General features: G+C 46.6%; 2 protein-coding genes and 1 pseudogene across 2 annotated transcripts; 2 read left to right on the top strand and 1 right to left on the bottom strand.

Annotated features, from left to right (window-relative positions):
- Positions 1-326: 326 nt before the first annotated feature.
- On the top strand, positions 327-6,015 carry LOC109779300 (U-box domain-containing protein 33-like; annotated as a pseudogene).
- A 210-nt stretch (positions 6,016-6,225) lies between these two features.
- LOC109779303 (APO protein 3, mitochondrial) lies at positions 6,226-8,983 on the bottom strand. Its single transcript, XM_020337901.4, has 2 exons — positions 7,524-8,983; positions 6,226-7,414 (listed from the first exon to the last, which is right to left on the bottom strand). The coding sequence occupies exons 1-2, from the start codon at positions 8,552-8,554 to the stop codon at positions 6,553-6,555; spliced, it is 1,893 nt and encodes a 630-aa protein (XP_020193490.1). The 5' UTR covers positions 8,555-8,983; the 3' UTR covers positions 6,226-6,552.
- Positions 8,984-10,890: 1,907 nt separating this feature from the next.
- Positions 10,891-14,132, top strand: LOC109779304 (aquaporin PIP1-1). The gene is made up of 4 exons (XM_020337902.4): positions 10,891-11,572; positions 12,586-12,881; positions 13,205-13,345; positions 13,730-14,132. Exons 1-4 carry the CDS (start codon positions 11,236-11,238, stop codon positions 13,826-13,828), a joined length of 873 nt encoding a protein of 290 aa, XP_020193491.1. The 5' UTR covers positions 10,891-11,235; the 3' UTR covers positions 13,829-14,132.
- The last annotated feature ends 6,313 nt before the right edge of the window (positions 14,133-20,445 follow it).

Raw genomic sequence — 20,445 nt, 5'->3', positions numbered from 1 at the left:
CACCCATTGAGGTGCGACCAACATTTGGTGGTTAGCTGAGTCCACCTGGCTGGCTCCACCTCCACACGGCAACATGTTTTTGCTCTATCCTTAGAAAGTCAGCGACCACCTGGAGTCGTTAAGTATACTGAGCACTGACCGAGTAGTAACCAAAATTATGTACTCATACAGTTCTCACACGGCTCTCTCATCGTCGGAGCCCAAGGAGGCGGCAATAGAGCGGGACGACGGCGACGACGAGACGTTTTGGAGCGCCCAGTGCAGCCTCAGCTCATCGACGGGCGACGAGCGGGACGAGCAGCAGAGCTCCCCTGGCGCAGAGGGCACGGTGTTCGTCGCGTTAGCAGACGATGTCAACGAAGGGACGAGCACCTTGCTGTGGGCGATGAAGAACCTGGCCAAGGATGGATCTAGGGTTGTGATAGCTCATGTCCGTAGCCCCACACGATCGACCCACAGAAGTAAGCCGGCACTTCCCTGCATATTATCAGCAGGTGAATTTTGGGTTATCTTTTCCGATATGTTTCAGTGGGGGTAAAAGCTCATCATGGCAGCATGAGACCAGAAGGGGTCAGCAATCATAGAAACTTACAGCGGGACAAAGCAGGGAAGAACATGGATGGATATGCCCTGACAGCGAAACGCGCGACACAAGATCTAGAGGTTCAACTCAATTTCCGTCACCGGTCAATACCTTTCTACCTCTGGCTACGTCCATCACTCGAATTCAGTTCAAGACTAACGTGGAACACACTCTACTATGCCAGATTGATTGTGATGAAGTGGTGATTGAGATGGACGATGTTGCGGAAGGACTCGCACAACTCATTGCCATTCATGGCATCACCAGGCTTGTAATGGGAGCAGCTGCCGACCAACACTACTCAAAGTACACACCACACCTGCCCAGCCCAGTGCATTTCCCCCAAAAGGGCCTACTGTTTTTCTCATGCCAATTTCTGTTTCTAGAACAGGCAGCACCAGCACGGGGGACTAACTGTATTTTCAGTACATGTGGTCCTTTTACGACACGGTATTTCAACATAGATACCAAATTTACAAACAAAATCACCTTACCACAACAACTTTATTTATTTATTTGGCATGCGAGTAAAATTAAGTGATGAAGCGGCCTGCAAGTAATGGAAAAGGGTATATATGAGTTAAATTATGATACCACTTCAAGGAACTTAACGTTAACGGATAACTCTGTTACGTCCATTCTTTCAGATATCTTTTGTTCAGATTGATATATACTGCAATCCAACTCAGTGTAATTTGCAAATTGTATATATTACACTACTCTGTGTTTTTAATGTAGAGACTGCATTTTCAAACTTTTTTTCCTAACAAGTAGTGAAATGAGTATGCTGTTAGCAGGCTAAGGCAGGATGGTTTCTTTGATTAATCCAAACTTATGCACAATTTAACAATGTTCTCAACCTATAGGGAAATGAAAAAACCGAAGTCCAAGACAGCGCTCAAGCTGATGGACACAGCAGCTCCATCATGCAAGATATGGTTTATCTGTGATGGGCATCTGATATGTACCAGGTTAAAGTAGAGCAAGGTCCATCCCGTGTCAGCAGTTTTACTACGTTATCCAGATTTTTGTATTTATACTTCTACATATTGATAGTATCTTCTAGATTAGCCTAGGGACCAATTTATTGTGTTCTCACAGAACTCGTGCAAATGACTGAAAAACCACTAACCATACCTGTGCAGTTACAAGGAAAATCTTCCTGCAATATCCCCGTCACCTGTACAGCGCACAACACCATCTTCAGTGTGCAGAATTTCGAGCCAGATGAGATCAATGGCACTGAAGAATGAAGAAGCAAGCTCAAACGGATATAATTCAGCTTCATCGTTTGAATCACAAATGAGTGACTGGGATTTTTTGTTTGGAGGTGACTATCCTAAACATATTTATACTTTGTAGTGACTACTCTATGCCATTCTTGCAAATTGCAAAAACAGTTGTTCTGGATTATTATTTTTAAATCTCGATAGATGGTTTATCCTTACAACATCATATTATCGTATTACAAGAAAAAGGACCAAAATTTTGGTTTGTGGTTTCCATAGTTGGCCTTTTTTTTCGCTGCATAGTTGACCATTTAAAGAATCCAAAGGGTTCACGAATAAACTCGGAGATCTATGTTTAATCAATAGAACTGGCAATAATACAAAGTACAACATAATTTGTATATTTTTCATAAACTACATTCTTTACGTATGTTAAAATTGTTGAAGCTCAGAAGGGTCTACACCATAGAAATTAACCAACAAGATATGGGACATTGTGGAGGTAGCAGATCAAAACAACCATTTTTAGTTCTATGTGTCGAGAAAATGTTTCCTCATGTGAACAGAGCAAAAATTGTAGAGCTTCATGCACTAGCCAACGCAACCAAAAGTCCGAACTTATGGAAAGGGCTAGACAATTCACATATACACTTCAACACCCCCTCTCACGTGTGACGCGGGAAGACAACACGAATAGACTTAGAAGTATGGCTCAAGAGGCCAATACATGGACACAAAGGGGGGCAGCAGCAATTTTTGGATAAATTGCGAAAGTCAGGATTTGAACTCAAGACCTTAGGCTCTGATACCATGTTAGACTTCATGCATTAGCCAACGCAACCAAAAGTCCGAACTTATGGAAAGAACTAGACACACATATACACTTCAATGAAAATGATATTGGTCATACTGTTTACCTTTTCTCCTTTAAAGGTAGTCAAGCTATTTTTTTTGTTATAATGAACTCCAGATTGGGAAAAGACCACTTATATCTCATCCAGGACAGATGATGCAGTCGGTATCTCTGGAGCCACAACTTTACCTGTGATTATTGGTGATGCACACAAACTAAGACAAGTGAAACACTCTCCAACTTATGAATCTGATGGCATCCACTTGGTGCCCGAATGTCATATGGTATGGTCATCTGTGCTAGATCATTAATTTACTAAAGTAATTCATGTTATAATTCCTTGCTCATGGTATCATACAGGAAGAAGCACTACTTGTAGATGAAGAAACACATTTCGGACATCAGGAGGTGTACACTGTAGCTGAGCTGTGGAAGGGACATGACGAATCTAACAAACGTGACAAAGCCACACAGGATCTGCTTTCAGCTCTTCAAAGAGTAAGCTTTGTTTCGTAGGTCCATGCTGCATATCCATAAGTAATGAAAGTAGCATCCCTTTTATAGACCAGCCAAATTAGTTTCTCTTTTAGCCAAAAATAGTATGACAAGAATGTTCTTGCAGGCTAACGTTTCAGAAGATTCGTATCTTCATGAGGTGAACCAGCGGAAACAGATTGAGGAGATACTTACAATACAGAGGCTGGAGATTGACGAAATGAAAAGAAGAAGCTATACGTTACATGATGAACTACAGGATTCAAAGAAGCAGAAGCTCATGCTGGAACAGCATATCATTCAGATCGAGACTGCTAGAAAGGATAATGTAAAGGAGATTACTGACTTCTTTACAGAAAAATCGTGCGAGGAAACTAAGAAATGCCTAAAACTCGAAATGGATCTGCTTTCAGCACTCCAAAAAGTAAGAGTTTGCTCCAGGAATCTTTAGTACTCCCTCCGTTCGGAAATAAGTGATGCTGCTTTAGTTCAAAACTAAAACAACGTCACTCATTTCCGAACGGAGGTAATAGTATAATTCAACTTAGAAGTGCGTGAATAAAATTCAAACTATTATTGCAGGCCAGGGAGATGGAGAATCTGTACCAAAACGAGAAGGGGCGGCGGTTAGACATGGATGTGAAGATTACGAGACAGAGGGTGGAGATTGAAGAAACAAAGAAGCATCGTGATGAACTATATTATGAGCTAAAAGATTTAAAGGAACACATGCTCAAGCTAAAAATAATTGTAAGTATGGAAGTATGTCTCTCAGCTGTCTGTTATGAGATCGTATAGAAAATCTGACTTGATCCTTTATTAAGGATGTGCCCGACGAAACTAACAGAAGAAGAAGGGCTGAAAGAGATCTGCTCTCAGCTCTTGAAATGGTAAGATATTGATTCATTGCTCCCAGTTACAAACTGCAGCTTCATAACTAAATGTGGATTGCTCTTATAGGTTAAAGACCTAGAGCATGGGATTTTGCGTGAGATGAGAAAGCAGAAAGAAGTGGAGGAGGCACATGCAATTCGGGAGGAGGAAATTCAGGCAATGATACAACAGCTGGCAGATATAAATGCCAAATATATATCTGATATGAAGTCGGCCATAAAATTTCATGAAGAAGAGCTTGAAAAGAGCAAACACTTTATCCAAGAAATTCAAGCAAAGTATGACAAGTCACTACATGAGAGAGATACTGCAGTAACAGAGGCGAAAGAATTGCGGCAAAAGAATAAGCATGGAGCCTTGGTGTTCTCACTATCTGAGCTGCAGGAAGCAACCAAATGCTTTGATATATCACTCAAGATTGGCGAAGGTGGATCTGGAAGAGTCTATAAGGGTTTCCTCCGAAACACGACTGTAGCTATAAAGTTGCTTCATTGTCAACGCCTTCAAAGACAACAAGAATTCCATCAAGAGGTAATTGAGATGACTTCTCCTGAATCGTATTTTTGCTTTTATTCAAAAAAAGTAGTAACATCATCATGGCATCGTCACTGCAGGTTGCTTTTCTCAGTACAGTGAGGCATCCTAACATCATGATGTTTATAGGAGCATGCCAAGAGGCTTCTGGTTCTGGCCTGGTGTATGAGTTCCTCCCAAATAGGAGCCTTGAGGAACATCTCTCTTGTAAGGAAAAGAAAAACACACCACCATTGACATGGCAAGTGCGCACCAGGATTATTGGGGAGATATGGTCGGCTTTGACGTTCATCCACTCCCACAAGCCTCTCCCCATTGTTCATGGTGATCTAAAGCCGGACAACATTCTTCTTGACGCTAATTTTGTGAGCAAGTTGAGAATCTGTCAGGTTTCGAAAAATCCCAGGGCCACAAAGAACACTAAGGATCCCAAGTTCTTAACCACTGGGGAACTCACCCCACAGTGCGATGTGTACTCCTTTGGCATTGTCATCCTACGCCTGCTGACAGGAAGGTCATCGCAAAAGATCGTTGTGACCGTAGAAAAAGCGATGGAGAAAGGGCACCTGCATTCCATTATCGACGATTCCGCAGGGAGCTGGCCATACCAACAGGCCGGCCAGCTTGCGCGTCTTGGATTGAGATGCACCAACTTGAGTGGGAAGCTCCAACCAGATCTTATAGGGGGGGTGTGGGGAGAGCTTGAGCCACTGATGAAGGCCGCCTCCCGGAACGCTGGGCGGCCATCCTTTGCAGCTTCGTCAATGACACACACACACCATCCGGCTTTGTCTGTGCAATCTCTCGGGTTAGTAAGGATTCACAAACTGCATCCTAATTTAATGTCTTAGTAGTAGAGACTAGAGAAGCATCTGAACTTACCAACTTTTGGTGTGATGCACGGTGAACAGGAGGTGATGCATGACCCTCAGATTGCAGCAGATGGGTTCACATACGAAGCTGAAGCTATCAGAACGTGGCTCGACAGTGGACACGACACGTCGCCAATGACGAACCTGAAGCTCAAACACTGCGATCTCACCCCAAACAGGGCACTCCATTCGGCGATTCTCGAGTGGCAACAGCAGCAGAAGAAGCACGGGACATGACTACATGAGGATCTGTCACGAACTGCATCAGATTCATGAAGGAGTACATTCATCTCGGCCTCGGATGTAAGCTGTTAACAGATAGTTTAGACCTAGGTATATACGCAAGCAAAACCGATCTATTCATTCCCCTACCACGGTGGCGGCGGCTAGGATGAAGCTTCCTTCCCTCGAGGCTCTGCCGATGAGCCCGTGGACTCACCTCCTCTCTATCTGCCGCTCCAGCGGCCGGCAGTGGGGAGGGAACTCAAATGTGAGATTCAGAGAAAAAACTATTTGTATGTGTGGAAAGATAAAAACCAAACAGATCCCTAATTATGCCTTTGGACTAGCTCACTATTGTTGAGAAAACCATCACACTTGCATGATTCACTTCCTTGGCTGAGAAAACCATCAAGAAACCAAAAAAATTAACCAGCAATGTTGACCCCAATTCAAAGTATGCAAACACTCTTACTAATATGGGAGAATTTTGTCCTGAGAACCTATAGGAGAAAAAACCAACGATGTGGCTGACAAAACCGGAGATAAAATATATCATTACATCTCAGGGTTGTATTATGAACGGCTTTTAAACTTGGAGGGTGAAATTTGAACCAAAGTAAAGTTGAGGGTTGTAAAGTAAACCCTAAGACAAGTTCAGGGGGTAATGTAGACTTCTCTCCCCAGACTTAGATGAAAACTAAGGAAAAACAAACATGCCCTGAAGAAACAAACATGCCCTGAAGAAATTCGGCAACCCTCAAAAGAAAAAAAGCATCGGCATCCTGACCATTTCAACCTTGTGCAGCTCCGACATGTGGGCGAACTCAAAAACATGCATGAGCACCAGGCACCGCAATGCCAGTCTGAGTATCAGGCAACAAGGTCGTACTCGTCGCGTGCGGGCGGCACAACGTCCAGCCGCATCATGCTCCTGTACTGCGCCGGTACTGGCGCGCCCGCACGCACGCAGAGCTCCACCACGGCCGGGGCCTTGCCATAGTACCTCTTGAGCTCGTTCGCGAGAGGTACACTGTCGCCAGCTGGGTCGCGGACATGCCAGACATGGTTCAGGGGGACGATGTCATCTACTGTGGCTTCCTGCCACGCGTGCTGGCCATCCCGCTGCTGGTGCTTGCTCGCCTTGCACATCCTCACCTTGTGGCCCTTGGGCCCGACCTGCACATCCGGGCAGTACCCGCAGGTGACCACACCGTACTTCCTCATCAGCCTCACTCCGCCCGACCGCATCTCCAGCCAGGACTGCAGCGTCCTGGAGCTCATCTCCCTCACAGTGATCTCTTCTGTTCGATCACCGGCATGGGCAGTACAAGCAGAACTCGTTTGAGGCAGCGGCGATTGACACGACCAAGCTTCAGGTGATGTTTCTGCTTCGGAGGAGCCGTCTTCATCGTCCAGCTCAAAGTCTGCAATCCTGCCGTCGATTGAGTAGACTGGCCTCGTCCTCCTCTTGGTTGGGTAACGCTCGACGTCGACACCGGCCTGGATGCATAGCTCCAGGATGGCCGGTAGCCTCGGGACGGTGTACTTCTCCTTGTGCACCACCCTGGGCTTCCCAACGCGATCAAACAGGTGGTAGCAGTATGGGAAGCCGAGGACGTCCCGTACCGTCCCTGGCCGCCACACGTGCAAGGAGTTCCTCGATGCGCTATTGGGGCCTTCACACGTCCTGATCTCGTGCCCGATGTTACCGATGTGCACCTCCGAGCAGAACCTGATCAGACACTTGACACCGTTACTCATACCACCATGCTGAATCCAACAGACCATGGCTGTGCAAAGGAAATTACATTGCCATTGGGGTGTACACGTTTTCCTTTTACCTGCATCGCTTCACCGGGATGGCAGCTTCACCTTTGACAAGGCTGGCGAGGCCGCTGAGGAGCCTCTCCCTTGCTCTGTGTACCCGATGCGCAACCTCGACAAGGTGCGGCACGAGAAGGCCGTTGGCGGGCGGGTGCTCCAGCACGCGGCACGGGGCCTCCTGCCGGGCCCGTCTCTCCTCCTTGGCCCTCCGGATGAGGACCTTCATCGGCGTCACGTACGGCTTCCTCTCCCACTTCCTCCCGGGCCGGGGCACGTCGGCGTACGGGAACTCTTCTTCCTGTGGCTCCCTGCCGCCGTGTAGCCATCGCGTCCACGCCCTGAGAGGACGCACAGGCCTCACCAGCGGTTCAGTTCTCCCACGCACGACTCGCCGAGCCAAAAGCCCAGCCGGTGGCATTTCATCGAACACGTTGTCCTCAGCGCAGATGCGCCGCCGGTTAGAAGCCGAGCCAAAAGGCGATTTGACGAGCAGTGAACTCAACTGGCGCGCGTGCGACGGCACACGAGAGTGGATGCTCGAGTTTCGCCGGCGGGGCTCCCGCGGGCGGCGACAGGCGGACGTGTGTGCTGTGTGGGGGTCCGGCGAGCGGCGTGGTGGCGCCGTAGTCCGGAGGGCAGCAGTCAGAACGAGGGGTATTTTGGTCAATGCAATCCTTCCCCCGCCTCCGTCGTGGTCATATCCCGTAGTCGTACCCCAGAGTCCAGAAAAATTACGGTCTCCTCCTCCTTTCCTCATGCTTCCGGACGCTGCTCCCGGGGACGACCCCGTGGCCGGATCAGCGCCGCCGGCGGCGGCGGCGAAGGTGAGGGTGAAGGTGCTGTTCTTCGCCCGCGCGCGGGATCTGACGGGCGTCGCGGAGTCCTCCGTGGAGGTGCCCTCCGGGAGCACCGCGGGGGAGTGCCTCGGCCGGGTGCTGGCCTCGTTCCCCAAGCTGGACGAGATCCGCCGCTCCATGGTGCTCGCGCTCAACGAGGAGTACGCGCCCGAGTCCGCCCCCGTCGCCGACGGGGACGAGCTCGCCATCATCCCGCCGATCAGCGGCGGCTGACCGAGGCTGAAAATGAAGAAAAAGGGAGAAAGAAAGAAAGGTCTTCCTCTTTCTTCAGTACTTGTCTTTGCTTCTTGATCAATGTGCACGTTGAATCATAGTAATAAAGTTGCGATGTTCGCTGGCATTTGCGTTCTCGAATCATCAATCATGTTGATGAATAGTACTCCAGCGACTGAGAAGATACACAGAGCATCCATGATTGATGATTTTCTTCTCAGATTGAGTATGATTTTCAATCTGAGATGATACACAAAGCATGCTCGTGTAGTTGTTGTATGTGACAGTATATCGCCTGCTGGTACTAGATGCGACTGGCTGACCATGGTTGCTGCCAGAAATGGTTTCAATGTTCACAATACGGTTGATCAATATCCAGTCAAACAGAGCAAGCAAAAGTAGCCACTTTCAGAATTTTTAGGAGGGAAACACCAGGATTCCTGGCTTTCAGGTAGGCGCCTGCACTGGCATTTGGAACACTGGCCGTCTAATCAATCCCACCAGGCGATTAATGATCAGTTTGGTTGAACCTTGTAGTATGATGAGCTCGTCGACCACATGCCATTTGACTATGTCATTTTCATTCAAAAGGATTGCACACACACACACATTTGATTAATGTCATTAGTCCTATGACCAAACCAAACACCGCCCCAAAACTGACTAGCTCACTGAACCAGTTAACCTTGTTGATAGAAGTTGTTTACTCCCTGAAAATTCTCGAATCTGTTAGTTGCTCTCGGAGGCAATGTTTCAGCCTCGACCAGTCAACAGTCATATCCAAACATTTCGCTCCTGCCAAACAGCGAGTCGCCCTCCTCTGAAAATCTCGATGTTAAGGCCGCGTTCGGCTCCTCTCCGCTCCAGAGCGGACCAGGCTCTAGCTCATTTTCACGGAGGGACTAAAAGTGAGCTCCACAACTCCGTGGACACCAACCAAACTGCCCTGAGACTAAAAGTGAGCTCCACAACTCCGTGGACACCAACCAAACTGCCCCTCAGAGCGGAGAGGAGGGATTCCGAACAAGGCCTAATTTCCTTGGACATGACATTGCTAATCCGGGTCAGGGGATGCAACCTTTGATTCCGGAACTCCAATTCACCGGCTGAGCGTCACCATCTGCAGGACGCCGCAATCAATCATGCTAAAGAGACTCCGTCCCTAGCTGTACCATGGCAATGGCATGGGCCAGACCTGGCCATGGGCAGCCCGGCCCGAAAAAGCCCAACCCGGCCCGGCCCAAGGGATGGCCAGGTATATGGCATGGGGCCTCCGAATTGCCGGATCCTCTGCACAATTTCTGCGAGAGGTTGTTGTTTCAGATCACCAGCTTCTCCCCTTACAAGAGGACGAACGATGACAAGTGATGTGCTGTCTATGCAGCGCAGCTCATCGCTTTGCTGCCGCTGCAACTTTACTCCCTCCCCTACAGGTTCTTGGTCCAGTACAAGTTGCGTTGCAGCGCGACACCTAGCTGTGGCTGGGCCCTTGGATCATGGTGGCTTTTGACTCTCTCAACCTCAAAGTGAGCGGCAGGCTGGTCCTTCTTTTCGGGTGAATTGCACTGCCCGTTTTCCCACAAATCGCGATGCTCGCCGGGAAAGCTTACCGGATGAAGAAGCAAAGTGGCTATTAAAGCCGTCTCACGAGCCTGGCAAGGGATACGCTAATGGTAATAGTTGTGCGAGGCCATGCTGAATCATCAACGTTAAACTCCACGCTGTGAGAGCCACAGCAACAGCAGGTATTGCTGTGCTTACTGTGCTGATCGAGGAAACAGTGTCATCACTCATCAGGGCCACAAAAGGAGTGAGAATCCGGTAACGGGCAAAGAGGGGGGCTACCTATGCATGTACGAAGAAGGGACGAACGAATGTAAATACACGAGGCACGTACTCCTGTAGTCCCATCGCTGTCTTTGTGTTTGTGCTGGTGCTCCTTGTCCTCTCCTCTCCTCTCCTCTGCTGGAGGATTGATCGATGGCTTTGGTGGGCCCCGGGCAGAACAAAAGCCAAAGCAAAGAATCCTTGGAAGCGAGGAAAAAGCCTAGCTAAAGAAAGATTGAGTGCAGCAAAAGAATGTAACAGGCAACGGAGAATCTAAGAAATTTACCAAGAAGCAAGAGAAAATGGACGTCACACTCGGCTCACACAGTAGTACTACAGCCGAAGCACAGCTCTTCATCAGATTATCATGGCGGAGCATTTCTTTGTACTACTTTCGTAATAATATATTCTTCGATTCTATGCTTTCTGCTGTATTTGTAAATGTATTATTATCTGGTTATTGATGAAACAATGATGCTTAGTGCAGACAAACAGAGTGGAGAAAGAAGAAGCGCTGGAATTGGATAAGCTCGGAGACAAGCAATAAAGCGGAAAAGGCACCCGACGCGACCAACTACTACCACTGCACTGCACTCCATTGGACTGCCCCACTCCACACCCCCGTGCTCCTCCCTCATCACCCTCCTCTCCTCGCCCCTTTCCATAGCCACCTTCCTCTCCTCACTCTCTCACTCACCCCCGCTCCTGCCTTTATAACCCGCCTCTACTCCACCACCTCACAGCCCACAGCTCACAACACACCCACCGCCGCCGCTGCCTCAGCTTCCCCTTCCCGGAGCAGCCAACCAGCGAGCAAGGGAGGGACAGAACAATGGAGGGGAAGGAGGAGGACGTGCGGCTGGGCGCCAACAGGTACTCGGAGCGGCAGCCCATCGGGACGGCGGCGCAGGGCGGCGGCGACGACAAGGACTACAAGGAGCCGCCCCCCGCGCCGCTCTTCGAGCCCGGGGAGCTCAAGTCCTGGTCCTTCTACCGCGCCGGCATCGCCGAGTTCATCGCCACCTTCCTCTTCCTCTACGTCACCGTTCTCACCGTCATGGGAGTCTCCAAGTCCCCCTCCAAGTGCGCCACCGTCGGCGTCCAGGGCATCGCCTGGTCCTTCGGCGGCATGATCTTCGCGCTCGTCTACTGCACCGCCGGCATCTCAGGTCTCTCCCTCTCTCTTCTTGGCTTGATACTGCAGTAGCTGTTTGTTGCTTCACAGGAGCTGAAGCAACTGTCAGTTAGTACTGTGCCTTTTTGCTGTTATTGTACGCAACGTATCTAGATTCTAGAGTGTTTTGTCTTCCAAAAAGTGAAATGGGTTGCGTGTCCAACCTACAATAATCTCTCTTCTCCCTTCACTTTATTAAACAGTTGTAAAAACATTTCTTTTAATTAGGCTGCAAAAAGACAAAATGTGTGCCTACCGATTTCTTTTTTTGTTTGGGCACAGGGCGAATAATATCATATTTTCCCACCAATTTTTGCATGTCTTCTTTAGTTCAATTTTTGCATGTTGACATATATCATCAAGATGAACATACTTATGATCTTTCTTTTAAAAAAATCATAAAATTAAAAAGTAAAGTAATAATGTTAGAGAGAGAATTTAGGGTCCGACCATGTGGACAAAATCTGTGTCTTCGTTTTGTAGCACAGAGAGCAGTTAGTAGTATTAGACATTTCATTCGCAAACTGTACTTCTGCACTATGTAAACCCAGTTTTATTTTGCAAAGGCACAATTCACAACTAAAGGATACTACTAGAGCTCATCTTTTGATGCAGCGCTTCTGTAATGTCCAAATCTAGACATTCCAACCTCAAAAGGTCAAAGGTGCACATGGAAAAAGCACCATTTTTATTACTCGATCTGATTCGGTTTCACTTGGAGGTGAGTGACCAATATGCAGTACTATTTCATAGAATTCGTTTGCTGAAACTCTGCTACGGGCAATACATCATTTAGTAGTCACTAAACCTCTTTTATTGTCAAATTGTACAATGTCTCTCAGTAAATGTTGTGGTCCACTTCTCACTACTTGCTGCTCCTGAATCTCAGCTTCTGCCTGGTTAATCTCAAAATAGTATCAAATTGTGAGAGGACAAATATGATGTAACACTAAAAGCACTACCAAAGCTGAGGACACTGCTAATCTCTATTATCTGCTGAAATGACAGGAGGGCACATCAACCCAGCGGTGACTTTTGGGCTGTTCTTGGCCAGGAAGCTGTCCCTGACCAGGGCCATCTTCTACATAATTATGCAATGCCTAGGGGCCATCTGTGGAGCTGGAGTGGTGAAGGGCTTCCAGCAGGGTCTGTATATGGGCAACGGTGGCGGCGCCAATGTAGTCGCCAGTGGCTACACCAAGGGCGACGGCCTTGGTGCTGAGATCATTGGCACCTTCGTCCTGGTCTACACCGTCTTCTCGGCCACCGATGCCAAGAGGAATGCCAGAGACTCCCATGTTCCTGTGAGTACTCTACACTTTTACTCCACCAGTTTTGCTTGATATGTGATGCTACATGCTAAGCGATGCCTTCGTTATTAGCTGGGTAGTTTGACCGAATAGCAATGCAATGATATAGTTATTGTTAGTTGCCCAGTGCCCCAACATCCTACGGCATCATTTGTATTCTGGTGAAAATCTAGCTCCAGAATGTAATTTATGTCTTCGTCATGTAAATACAATGAACTGATGTGCTTGTAACTTGCACATTCTCCGGTTCATCTTGCTTGCTCCAGTGAATCGTGTACATATCATAACAATTTTCCATCTGTTGCTTGTGAAAACAGATCCTGGCCCCTCTGCCGATTGGGTTCGCGGTGTTCCTGGTCCACCTGGCCACCATCCCCATCACTGGCACCGGCATCAACCCAGCGAGGAGCCTTGGGGCTGCTATCATCTACAACAGGGACCATGCCTGGAACGACCATGTGAGTGAAGCCCCACTCTCACCTACTTGCCCTTTTCAGCAAATTGTTCCACTAATACAAGAATTTTGGGACGGAGGGAGTACGAAACTGCTTCCAGACGAACTGATACTTAGTGCACAGTTTTGTTATGTCCTCTTGTTCTGGGGAGTCTGAACTGATCAGGTGTTGTATGTAACCAATCATAGAATTAACAGCTTCAATGATGCTAACTAACATAGTGGCGCATTATCGATAGGCTTTTTTTTTTCCGGCAAAGCTGCTGCCTTGTGACCATGAGGTCACGGGTTCAAGTCCTGGAAACAGCCTCTTACAGAAAAAAAAATGTAGGAAAGGTTGCGTACTATTCCCTGAAAAACTTCATACTAACTTGGTTTCATTTTGCAGTGGATCTTCTGGGTGGGCCCCTTCGTGGGCGCTGCCCTGGCGGCCGTCTACCACCAGGTGATCATCAGAGCGATTCCGTTCAACAAGAGCAGGTCCTAAGCCGCCTCGCCTCTGCTACAGAAAGCCGATCGGGAATAACGAGCTTCTTTGTGATGTCCTGTTTCGAGCGCCTAGTATCGCATCCGCCGTCGATTATCCATCTCGATCTCCTGAAGATGTTATCTCCTGCCTGAATCCAGACTCGCGTGTATTAAGACTCCAGTGTGACAGTTGGGTGTGCTCTTATTGTCGTGGAAGATTTAAGTTATAACCTGTTTGTTGCTGTGCTTTCCATTTAGCTACTCCCGTTGTTGCATTTGGAATGTTGACAACAGTTCTGATGATAAGATTATCCTGGATGTTAGCCAACCTTTTATAAACTAAAGCAAAGGCAAACAGAAATAACTACTGATCATCGTAACTGACGGAAACTAAACGAAAGCCGTAAGCAAAAATAATTTAAAGTTTTAGCTCTGAAACTGGTGGTGCTATGGCCTTGTGATCACTGGAGAGCGATGAACCCCACCCAGTGGCCAACTCTCCGGAAACAGATGATGAGAGATGAGCACGCCGAGTTTTGTTGCGGACCGGAGAAGTTTTCTCCATTTCATTTGAATCTGCAAGGACTGCAAAACGAACGGTAGTGGCAGTTGTTGGAGCTGGTTGCTTTGGTGGATGGTGGGGACAAGGATGAAGATGGAGACGAGGACGATTGATTGATGGCATTGGCAGTGGCACACGGTGTAAAGGCCGGCCGATAGTGCGCGCTCTCCCTCTACGCCACGGCACATGGCTTGTCCCTGTCCGTTCAATGTCTTCTGAATTCCAAAGGCGCCAAAACAACCTTTCGGAAGCCAAGGTCTAGCGCGTAGGTAGCCAGGGCTAGAAGAAATACACGTTCATTCATCTGTTTTCTCCGAAGAATTTGACACCCTCGCTCTCTGAGCAGCGCTTTGAACACGTTGCGCGCACCTTCATTAGTCTTTCTCTTTCTGAAAAAAATCCAGAAAATTGTTTGCAGCATCAGATTCAAGTTCAGTAGAAAAACCGCTACTAGTAGTACATGATATTCAGTTTCTTCTCAAGCAACGCGTCGCTCGTCTCTCATCAACTGCTCATTCCTGCGCGGCGTCGTTTCTTCTCAAGATTCAGCTGGCCTGGCACTACACACTACATACTAACACTGTCAGTATGGACTGGCCACGTGAACCCGAAAGAAACAGGTAAGCTTGGTGCTGAGAGTTCTATGGAGTACTGCGATACAGAGAAATACGTCAGTCAAAGCAGAAGCAGCAGTAAACGGGTGACCGTCGTCAGATTAGAAGAGCTGAATCTGGCAACAAAAGACAAAAATGGTGAGCTTCTAATCCTCCTTGCAAAAATCAAACCAAGGCAGCGTGATTTGGTGCTTCTTGTGTTCTGGCGTGCTTGGTTCCTCCGAAATGATGTGGTCCACAACCAAGGGAAGCGCTCCATTATAGACTCGGTTAGATTCCTGCAAAACTTCTCTGTTTCTTTTTGGGGTGAATGCCTCGCTACTGATGATAAAGGAAAGAAGCCGGTTGTTGCGCCTTCTCCTCAGAAGTGTCATATGTCAGTGTTGATCAAACCTGGTCCAAGCCATGCTGGTATGTCTAGTTGGACTAGACCTCCTGTGGGATGGCTGAAAGTAAACACAGATGCTGCGTTTGTGGCCATTTCGGGTGAATCTAGTGCTGGGTACATTATAAGAGACTTCATGGGCAGACTTGTTAGAGCAGAGGGCGTAAAACTCCATCCCTGTGCAAGTGCCGAAGAGGCTGAAGTTTGTGCGTGTGTCGCTGGGCTGAAGGCTGCTCTTGACTTGGGAAATGATAAGATTATCGTTGAATCTGATTGTGCTGCAGTTATTTTGAACATTCTGTCCCCTGCAACCCCTCTTGCAGCTTGGAGAGAGCATTATATTGTGATTAGGGATCTTCTTCAAGATAGTTCAAACATTGTCTTTTGAAAGATTGGGAGAGATGGCAACAAAGTTGCTCATGAGTTAGCCAGGCTAACCCAGAGCAGTGGTAGGGGGGCTGTCCATATGGGCCAACTACCACTGGTTTTGGCGTTGCTGGTGCAATCTGATTGTAACGACTGTGATGATATTTTAATATAATTGCAATCTTTCCTTAAAAAAACAAAAATTGTGAGCTTAGAAATACAGTATCACTTTCAGATACATACATAAACAAAGAAAGGAGAAGTAAACTTTCAGCACAACCGTCTTCGGGGCTTGTAAAATACTCATGTCATGCCGCCATGAGTGACTGATAAAGACAATGCATGAATTAAGAGACAAGCATTTATCCCAACTGAAGCATGAACATGAGCAGCACTAGTTTCTCTCATTACAATCTCCAGCTAGGTTACTCTACGGCTACCTAATCAGACGGCAAGGTTTCCACCCCCTTCCACATCTTTTTGCCCTGTGGGAAAAAGTCCATTTTAAATCTTGAACTCATAGAGGTTGGACGAAATAAACCCTCGTGTCAAAATCCCAGTCGATTGCACCCTGAAATATACAATCCCGGTCTAAATTGAACCATACCTAAGGTCGTTTTCCAAACAGGGATTGCAAGGGATGCCCAGTTCAACGTTCACTTTGACCACTCCGCGAGGCTCAGCAAAAGAAAAGAAAAAAGGGCACAACTAAATATGCGACTAGAGAGATTCGAACTAAGGACGGGTTTGTCAACAGCTATAGCAGCTAACCAGTAGGTCGACTTAAGTCAATTGTGAACAAAAAGGACAACCGACATATTTAACCTCCTGTTAGTTCACATATTTAAAAAAACCGCGATTTTTTTGGAATAATCAGAATGTTTTTGGAAAAAATCATCAATTTTGAACAATTCACAGATTTGGAAAAGTCTGCGTCGGAAACAAATTCACAGATTATGGAAAAATCCAAAAGAGTTTGTGGATTTGAAAATTTTCACGAGTTTTGTAAGAAACTTAACAAATTTAAAAATAATAATTGAAAAAAGGTTCACACATTAGATAAAAAAGATAAAGGAAAAATTGTATGAGAATCATCTAGCTAAGGAGCTTTCACAAACAAAAAGCAGAAATAAAAGAAAAAGAAAAAGAAATAAAGTAGTCGCAAGAGGAGAGGTGGCCTGGTTGGTCAGTGTAGTTTGCACCAAAACAGGAGGTCGTGCATTCGAATTATCTTGCACGCATTTTTTTTTGCAGTGTAACAGAAAAAAATGGGCCGGCCCAGCGCGGACGACGGGTGTGCGCCGTGGGCAACGTTGCCGTTCTTTGGCCCACCAGTCAGAAGAATCCCGTTTGACCTTTGCCACGTAAGCGTTTTTATGCCTCAAAGGACCCAGGGTTCGATTTAGACCGGGATTGCATAGTTCATGGTGCAATCGACCGGGATTTCAACATGAGGGTTCGTTTCTCCCGACCTCTACGATTTCAGGGTTTAAAATAGACTTTTTCCTGCCCTGTGGGTGGCCGTCCTGTAAGTAGCTCCAGCATGAGGACACCGTGTGCTGCACTTCATCGTCTGGCCGTACTCTAGGGGGGTGTATCCAAATGTACCGACAATGTCAGTGCTGAAATGAGTCTCACATGCACCAATTATCCTTGCGAGGCCAAACGCCCAAGTCGGAGACCGCGGCTCGAAATTCTCATCCAACAAAATGTTGCTTGATTTCGTGTCCCGGTGAGGCACAAATCCTCCAGGCTTCGTTCGGTTACACCCTGGCCCAAGGGGATTGGAGGGGATTTGGGCGGCATTTGACTTGTATGAGATTTAATCCCCTTCAATCCCTTCCAAACCTCCTTAAAATCCATGTCAATCGAACACAACCTCATGGAGGAAAGCAAGCCCATGGGCAGAGCCGAGGCAGATCTTGAGATGGCCATCCAAGCACTTCAAGTGCGCCTGCTAGGTTCCTCAGCCATATTTCAAGGCCCAAGAGTGGTTTTTCTACACCCATGGTGCACCCATGCAAGAAAACATAGCAAAACATTTCAAAAAATTCTAAAAGTGAGAATGATCATCAACAAATGTTATGGGCACTTGCAAAGTTTACTGGTCAAATAACATTGAAGCTCTGTACAAAAAAGACAAAATCACCCATAACATTTGTTGATGATCATTCCCACAAAGTTTTAGTATTTTGTGAAATGTTTTGCTATGTTTTTTTACGTGGGTGCACCGTGAGTGCACCGACAATGGTGCAGCCACTACTTTCCCTTGAAGACCCCCATTCTCCATGTACTCGTAGATCAGGAATCGCTCGTCGCCACAAACATAGTAGCCAAGTAGGGGAATGATGGCTCGTGTCCGCGTCAGTATTTTCCCCGAAGAGGAAGGGATGATGCAGCACAACTACGGTAAGTATTTCTCTCAGTGATGAGACCAAGGTTATCAAACTAGTAGGAGAACCACGCAACACTATGTAAACGGTACATGCACACAAAGAACAACTACTTGCAACCCGACGCCTAAGAGGGGTTGTCAATCCCTCCCGGGCAAAGGATGGATAAACTTGTAGTAGATTGGATAAATAGATCTCGCGGGAACGCGAGATAAAATAAATAACAACAAATTGCAGCAAGGTATTTTTGGATTTTTGGATTAATAGATCTGAAAATAAAAGAGGCAAATAATAGATCAGAAAGCAAATATGATAAAGAAGAGACCCGGGAGCCGTAGATTTCACTAGTGGCCTCTCTCGAGAAAAATAGCACACGACGGGTAAACAAATTACCGTTGGGCAATTGATAGAACTTCAAACAATTATGACGATATCCAGGCAATGATCATTATATAGGCATCACGTCCAAGATTAGTAGACCGACTTCTGCCTGCATCTACTGCTATTACTCCACAGACCAGCCGCTATCCAGCATGCATCTAGACAAGATCTATTCATGTAAGAATAGACTCCATCTTGTTATCCTTAATAGCAACGATCAATACGTGTCTTGCTGCCCCTTCTATCACTGGGAAAGAACACCGCACGACCGAGTCCATCACAAAGCACCTCTTCCCATGGCAAGAAAAATCGATCTAGTTGGCCTAACTAAACCAAAGATTCGAAGAAGAAATACGAGCTATAAGTAATCATGCATATAAGAGATCAAAACTCAAATAACTTTCATGGATAAAATAGATCTGATCATAAACTCAAAGTTCATCGAATCCCAACAAACACACCGCAAAAAGAGTTACATCAAATAGATCTCCAAGAGACAATTGTATTGAGAATCAAAAGAGAGAGAGAGGAAGCCAACTAGCTACTGCCTACGGACCCGTAGGTCTACAATTAACTACTCACGCATCAACAGAGAGGCACCAATGAGGATGATGAACCCCTCCGTGATGGTGTCTAGATTGGATCTGGTGGTTCTGGAACTTGCGACGGCTGGAATTGTGTTTCGTCGACTCCCCTAGGGTTTTTGGATTTTTGGGGTATTTATAGAGTGAAAAGGCGGTGCAGGAAGCCACCGAGGTGGGCACAACCCACCAAGGCGCGCCTGGGCCCCCAGGCGCGCCCAGGTGGGTTGTGCTCCCCTCAGAGCCCCCTTTGATACTTCTTTGGCCCATCGTGTTCCTTCTGGTCCAGAAAAATTCTCCAAAACGTTTCGCTGCGTTTGGACTCCGTTTGGTATTGATTTTCTGCGAAGTAAAAAACAAGTAAAAAACAGCAACTGGCACTGCGCACTATGTCAATAGGTTAGTCCCAAAAAATGATATAAAGTTGCTATAAAATGATTGTAAAACATCCAAGAATGATAATATAACATCATGGAACAAGCAGAAATTGTAGATACGTTGGAGACGTATCAGCATCCCCAAGCTTAATTCCTACTCGGCCCTGAGTAGGTAAATGATAAAAACAGAATTTTTGATGTGGAATGCTGCCTAACATGTTCATCACATATTCTTTTCTTTTGTAGCATGGACATTTGGACTTTTATGTGATTCAAAGCAATAGTCTAGTTTTGACATGAAGATTTCAATACTCAAGCATATCAACAAGCAACCATGTCTTTCAAAATATCAACACTAAAGCAAGTTATCCCTATCCCATCATGCTCAATCATTGATCCATTCATGAAACACTCTCATATTAGCTACACCCAATGCTCAAGTACGATCGTAGTGCCCCTTAGTTTCACTACTGCAGGATGGTCCAAACGCGACACTACGATCAGAGACCCTTCGACGAAACTGTGTGCGATGCCATAATCGCAAACGGTGGTGTAAAAAACCGTCAAAAAGGTGAAAAATGTTTGCAATGACAGATGCATCATACATGTTTCAGAATTTAGTTGCGTGTGCGATGCAGGGCATACGGTTCAGCTCAATGAACTGTTTGTGATGAGGACGCACAAAAGAAACGGGTAGCCAGATGAAGGCGTGTGCGATATACAGCATACGGTTCAATGGGATGAACTATGTGTGATTAGGCAACACAATGGAAACGGTTCAACTGAACAAGATGTGTGTGATACACGGCAAACAGGTCCGTAATCTGAAATGTGTGCGAAGACCAATAATAACACAGACGATTGCTGCTAATAAACCGTGTGAATTGCTCTGTCTATAGTAGAATAACATGTATATATATATATAACTAAAATAAACATCCAATTACATAAGTGACCATACAGATCATTCGCTCACA

This window comes from Aegilops tauschii, chromosome 6 (genome assembly GCF_002575655.3).
Source record: "Aegilops tauschii subsp. strangulata cultivar AL8/78 chromosome 6, Aet v6.0, whole genome shotgun sequence".
In the NCBI taxonomy this organism is placed as follows: Eukaryota; Viridiplantae; Streptophyta; class Magnoliopsida; order Poales; family Poaceae; genus Aegilops; species Aegilops tauschii.
The sequence above is the reverse complement of the archived record's forward strand: the minus strand, read 5'-3'. Positions and strand labels throughout refer to the sequence as shown.

Coding starts and splice junctions, on each gene's coding strand:
- LOC109779303 (XM_020337901.4), bottom strand. CDS start 8,554: ATGATGGCGAGCTCGTCCCCGTCGGCGACGGGGGCGGACTCGGGCGCG. Junction 7,415..7,523: donor ATCCCGGTGAAGCGATGCAG/GTAAAAGGAAAA, acceptor GTGTCTGATCAG/GTTCTGCTCGGAGGTGCACA.
- LOC109779304 (XM_020337902.4), top strand. CDS start 11,236: ATGGAGGGGAAGGAGGAGGACGTGCGGCTGGGCGCCAACAGGTACTCG. Junction 12,882..13,204: donor CCAGAGACTCCCATGTTCCT/GTGAGTACTCTA, acceptor TTGTGAAAACAG/ATCCTGGCCCCTCTGCCGAT. Junction 13,346..13,729: donor ACCATGCCTGGAACGACCAT/GTGAGTGAAGCC, acceptor TTCATTTTGCAG/TGGATCTTCTGGGTGGGCCC.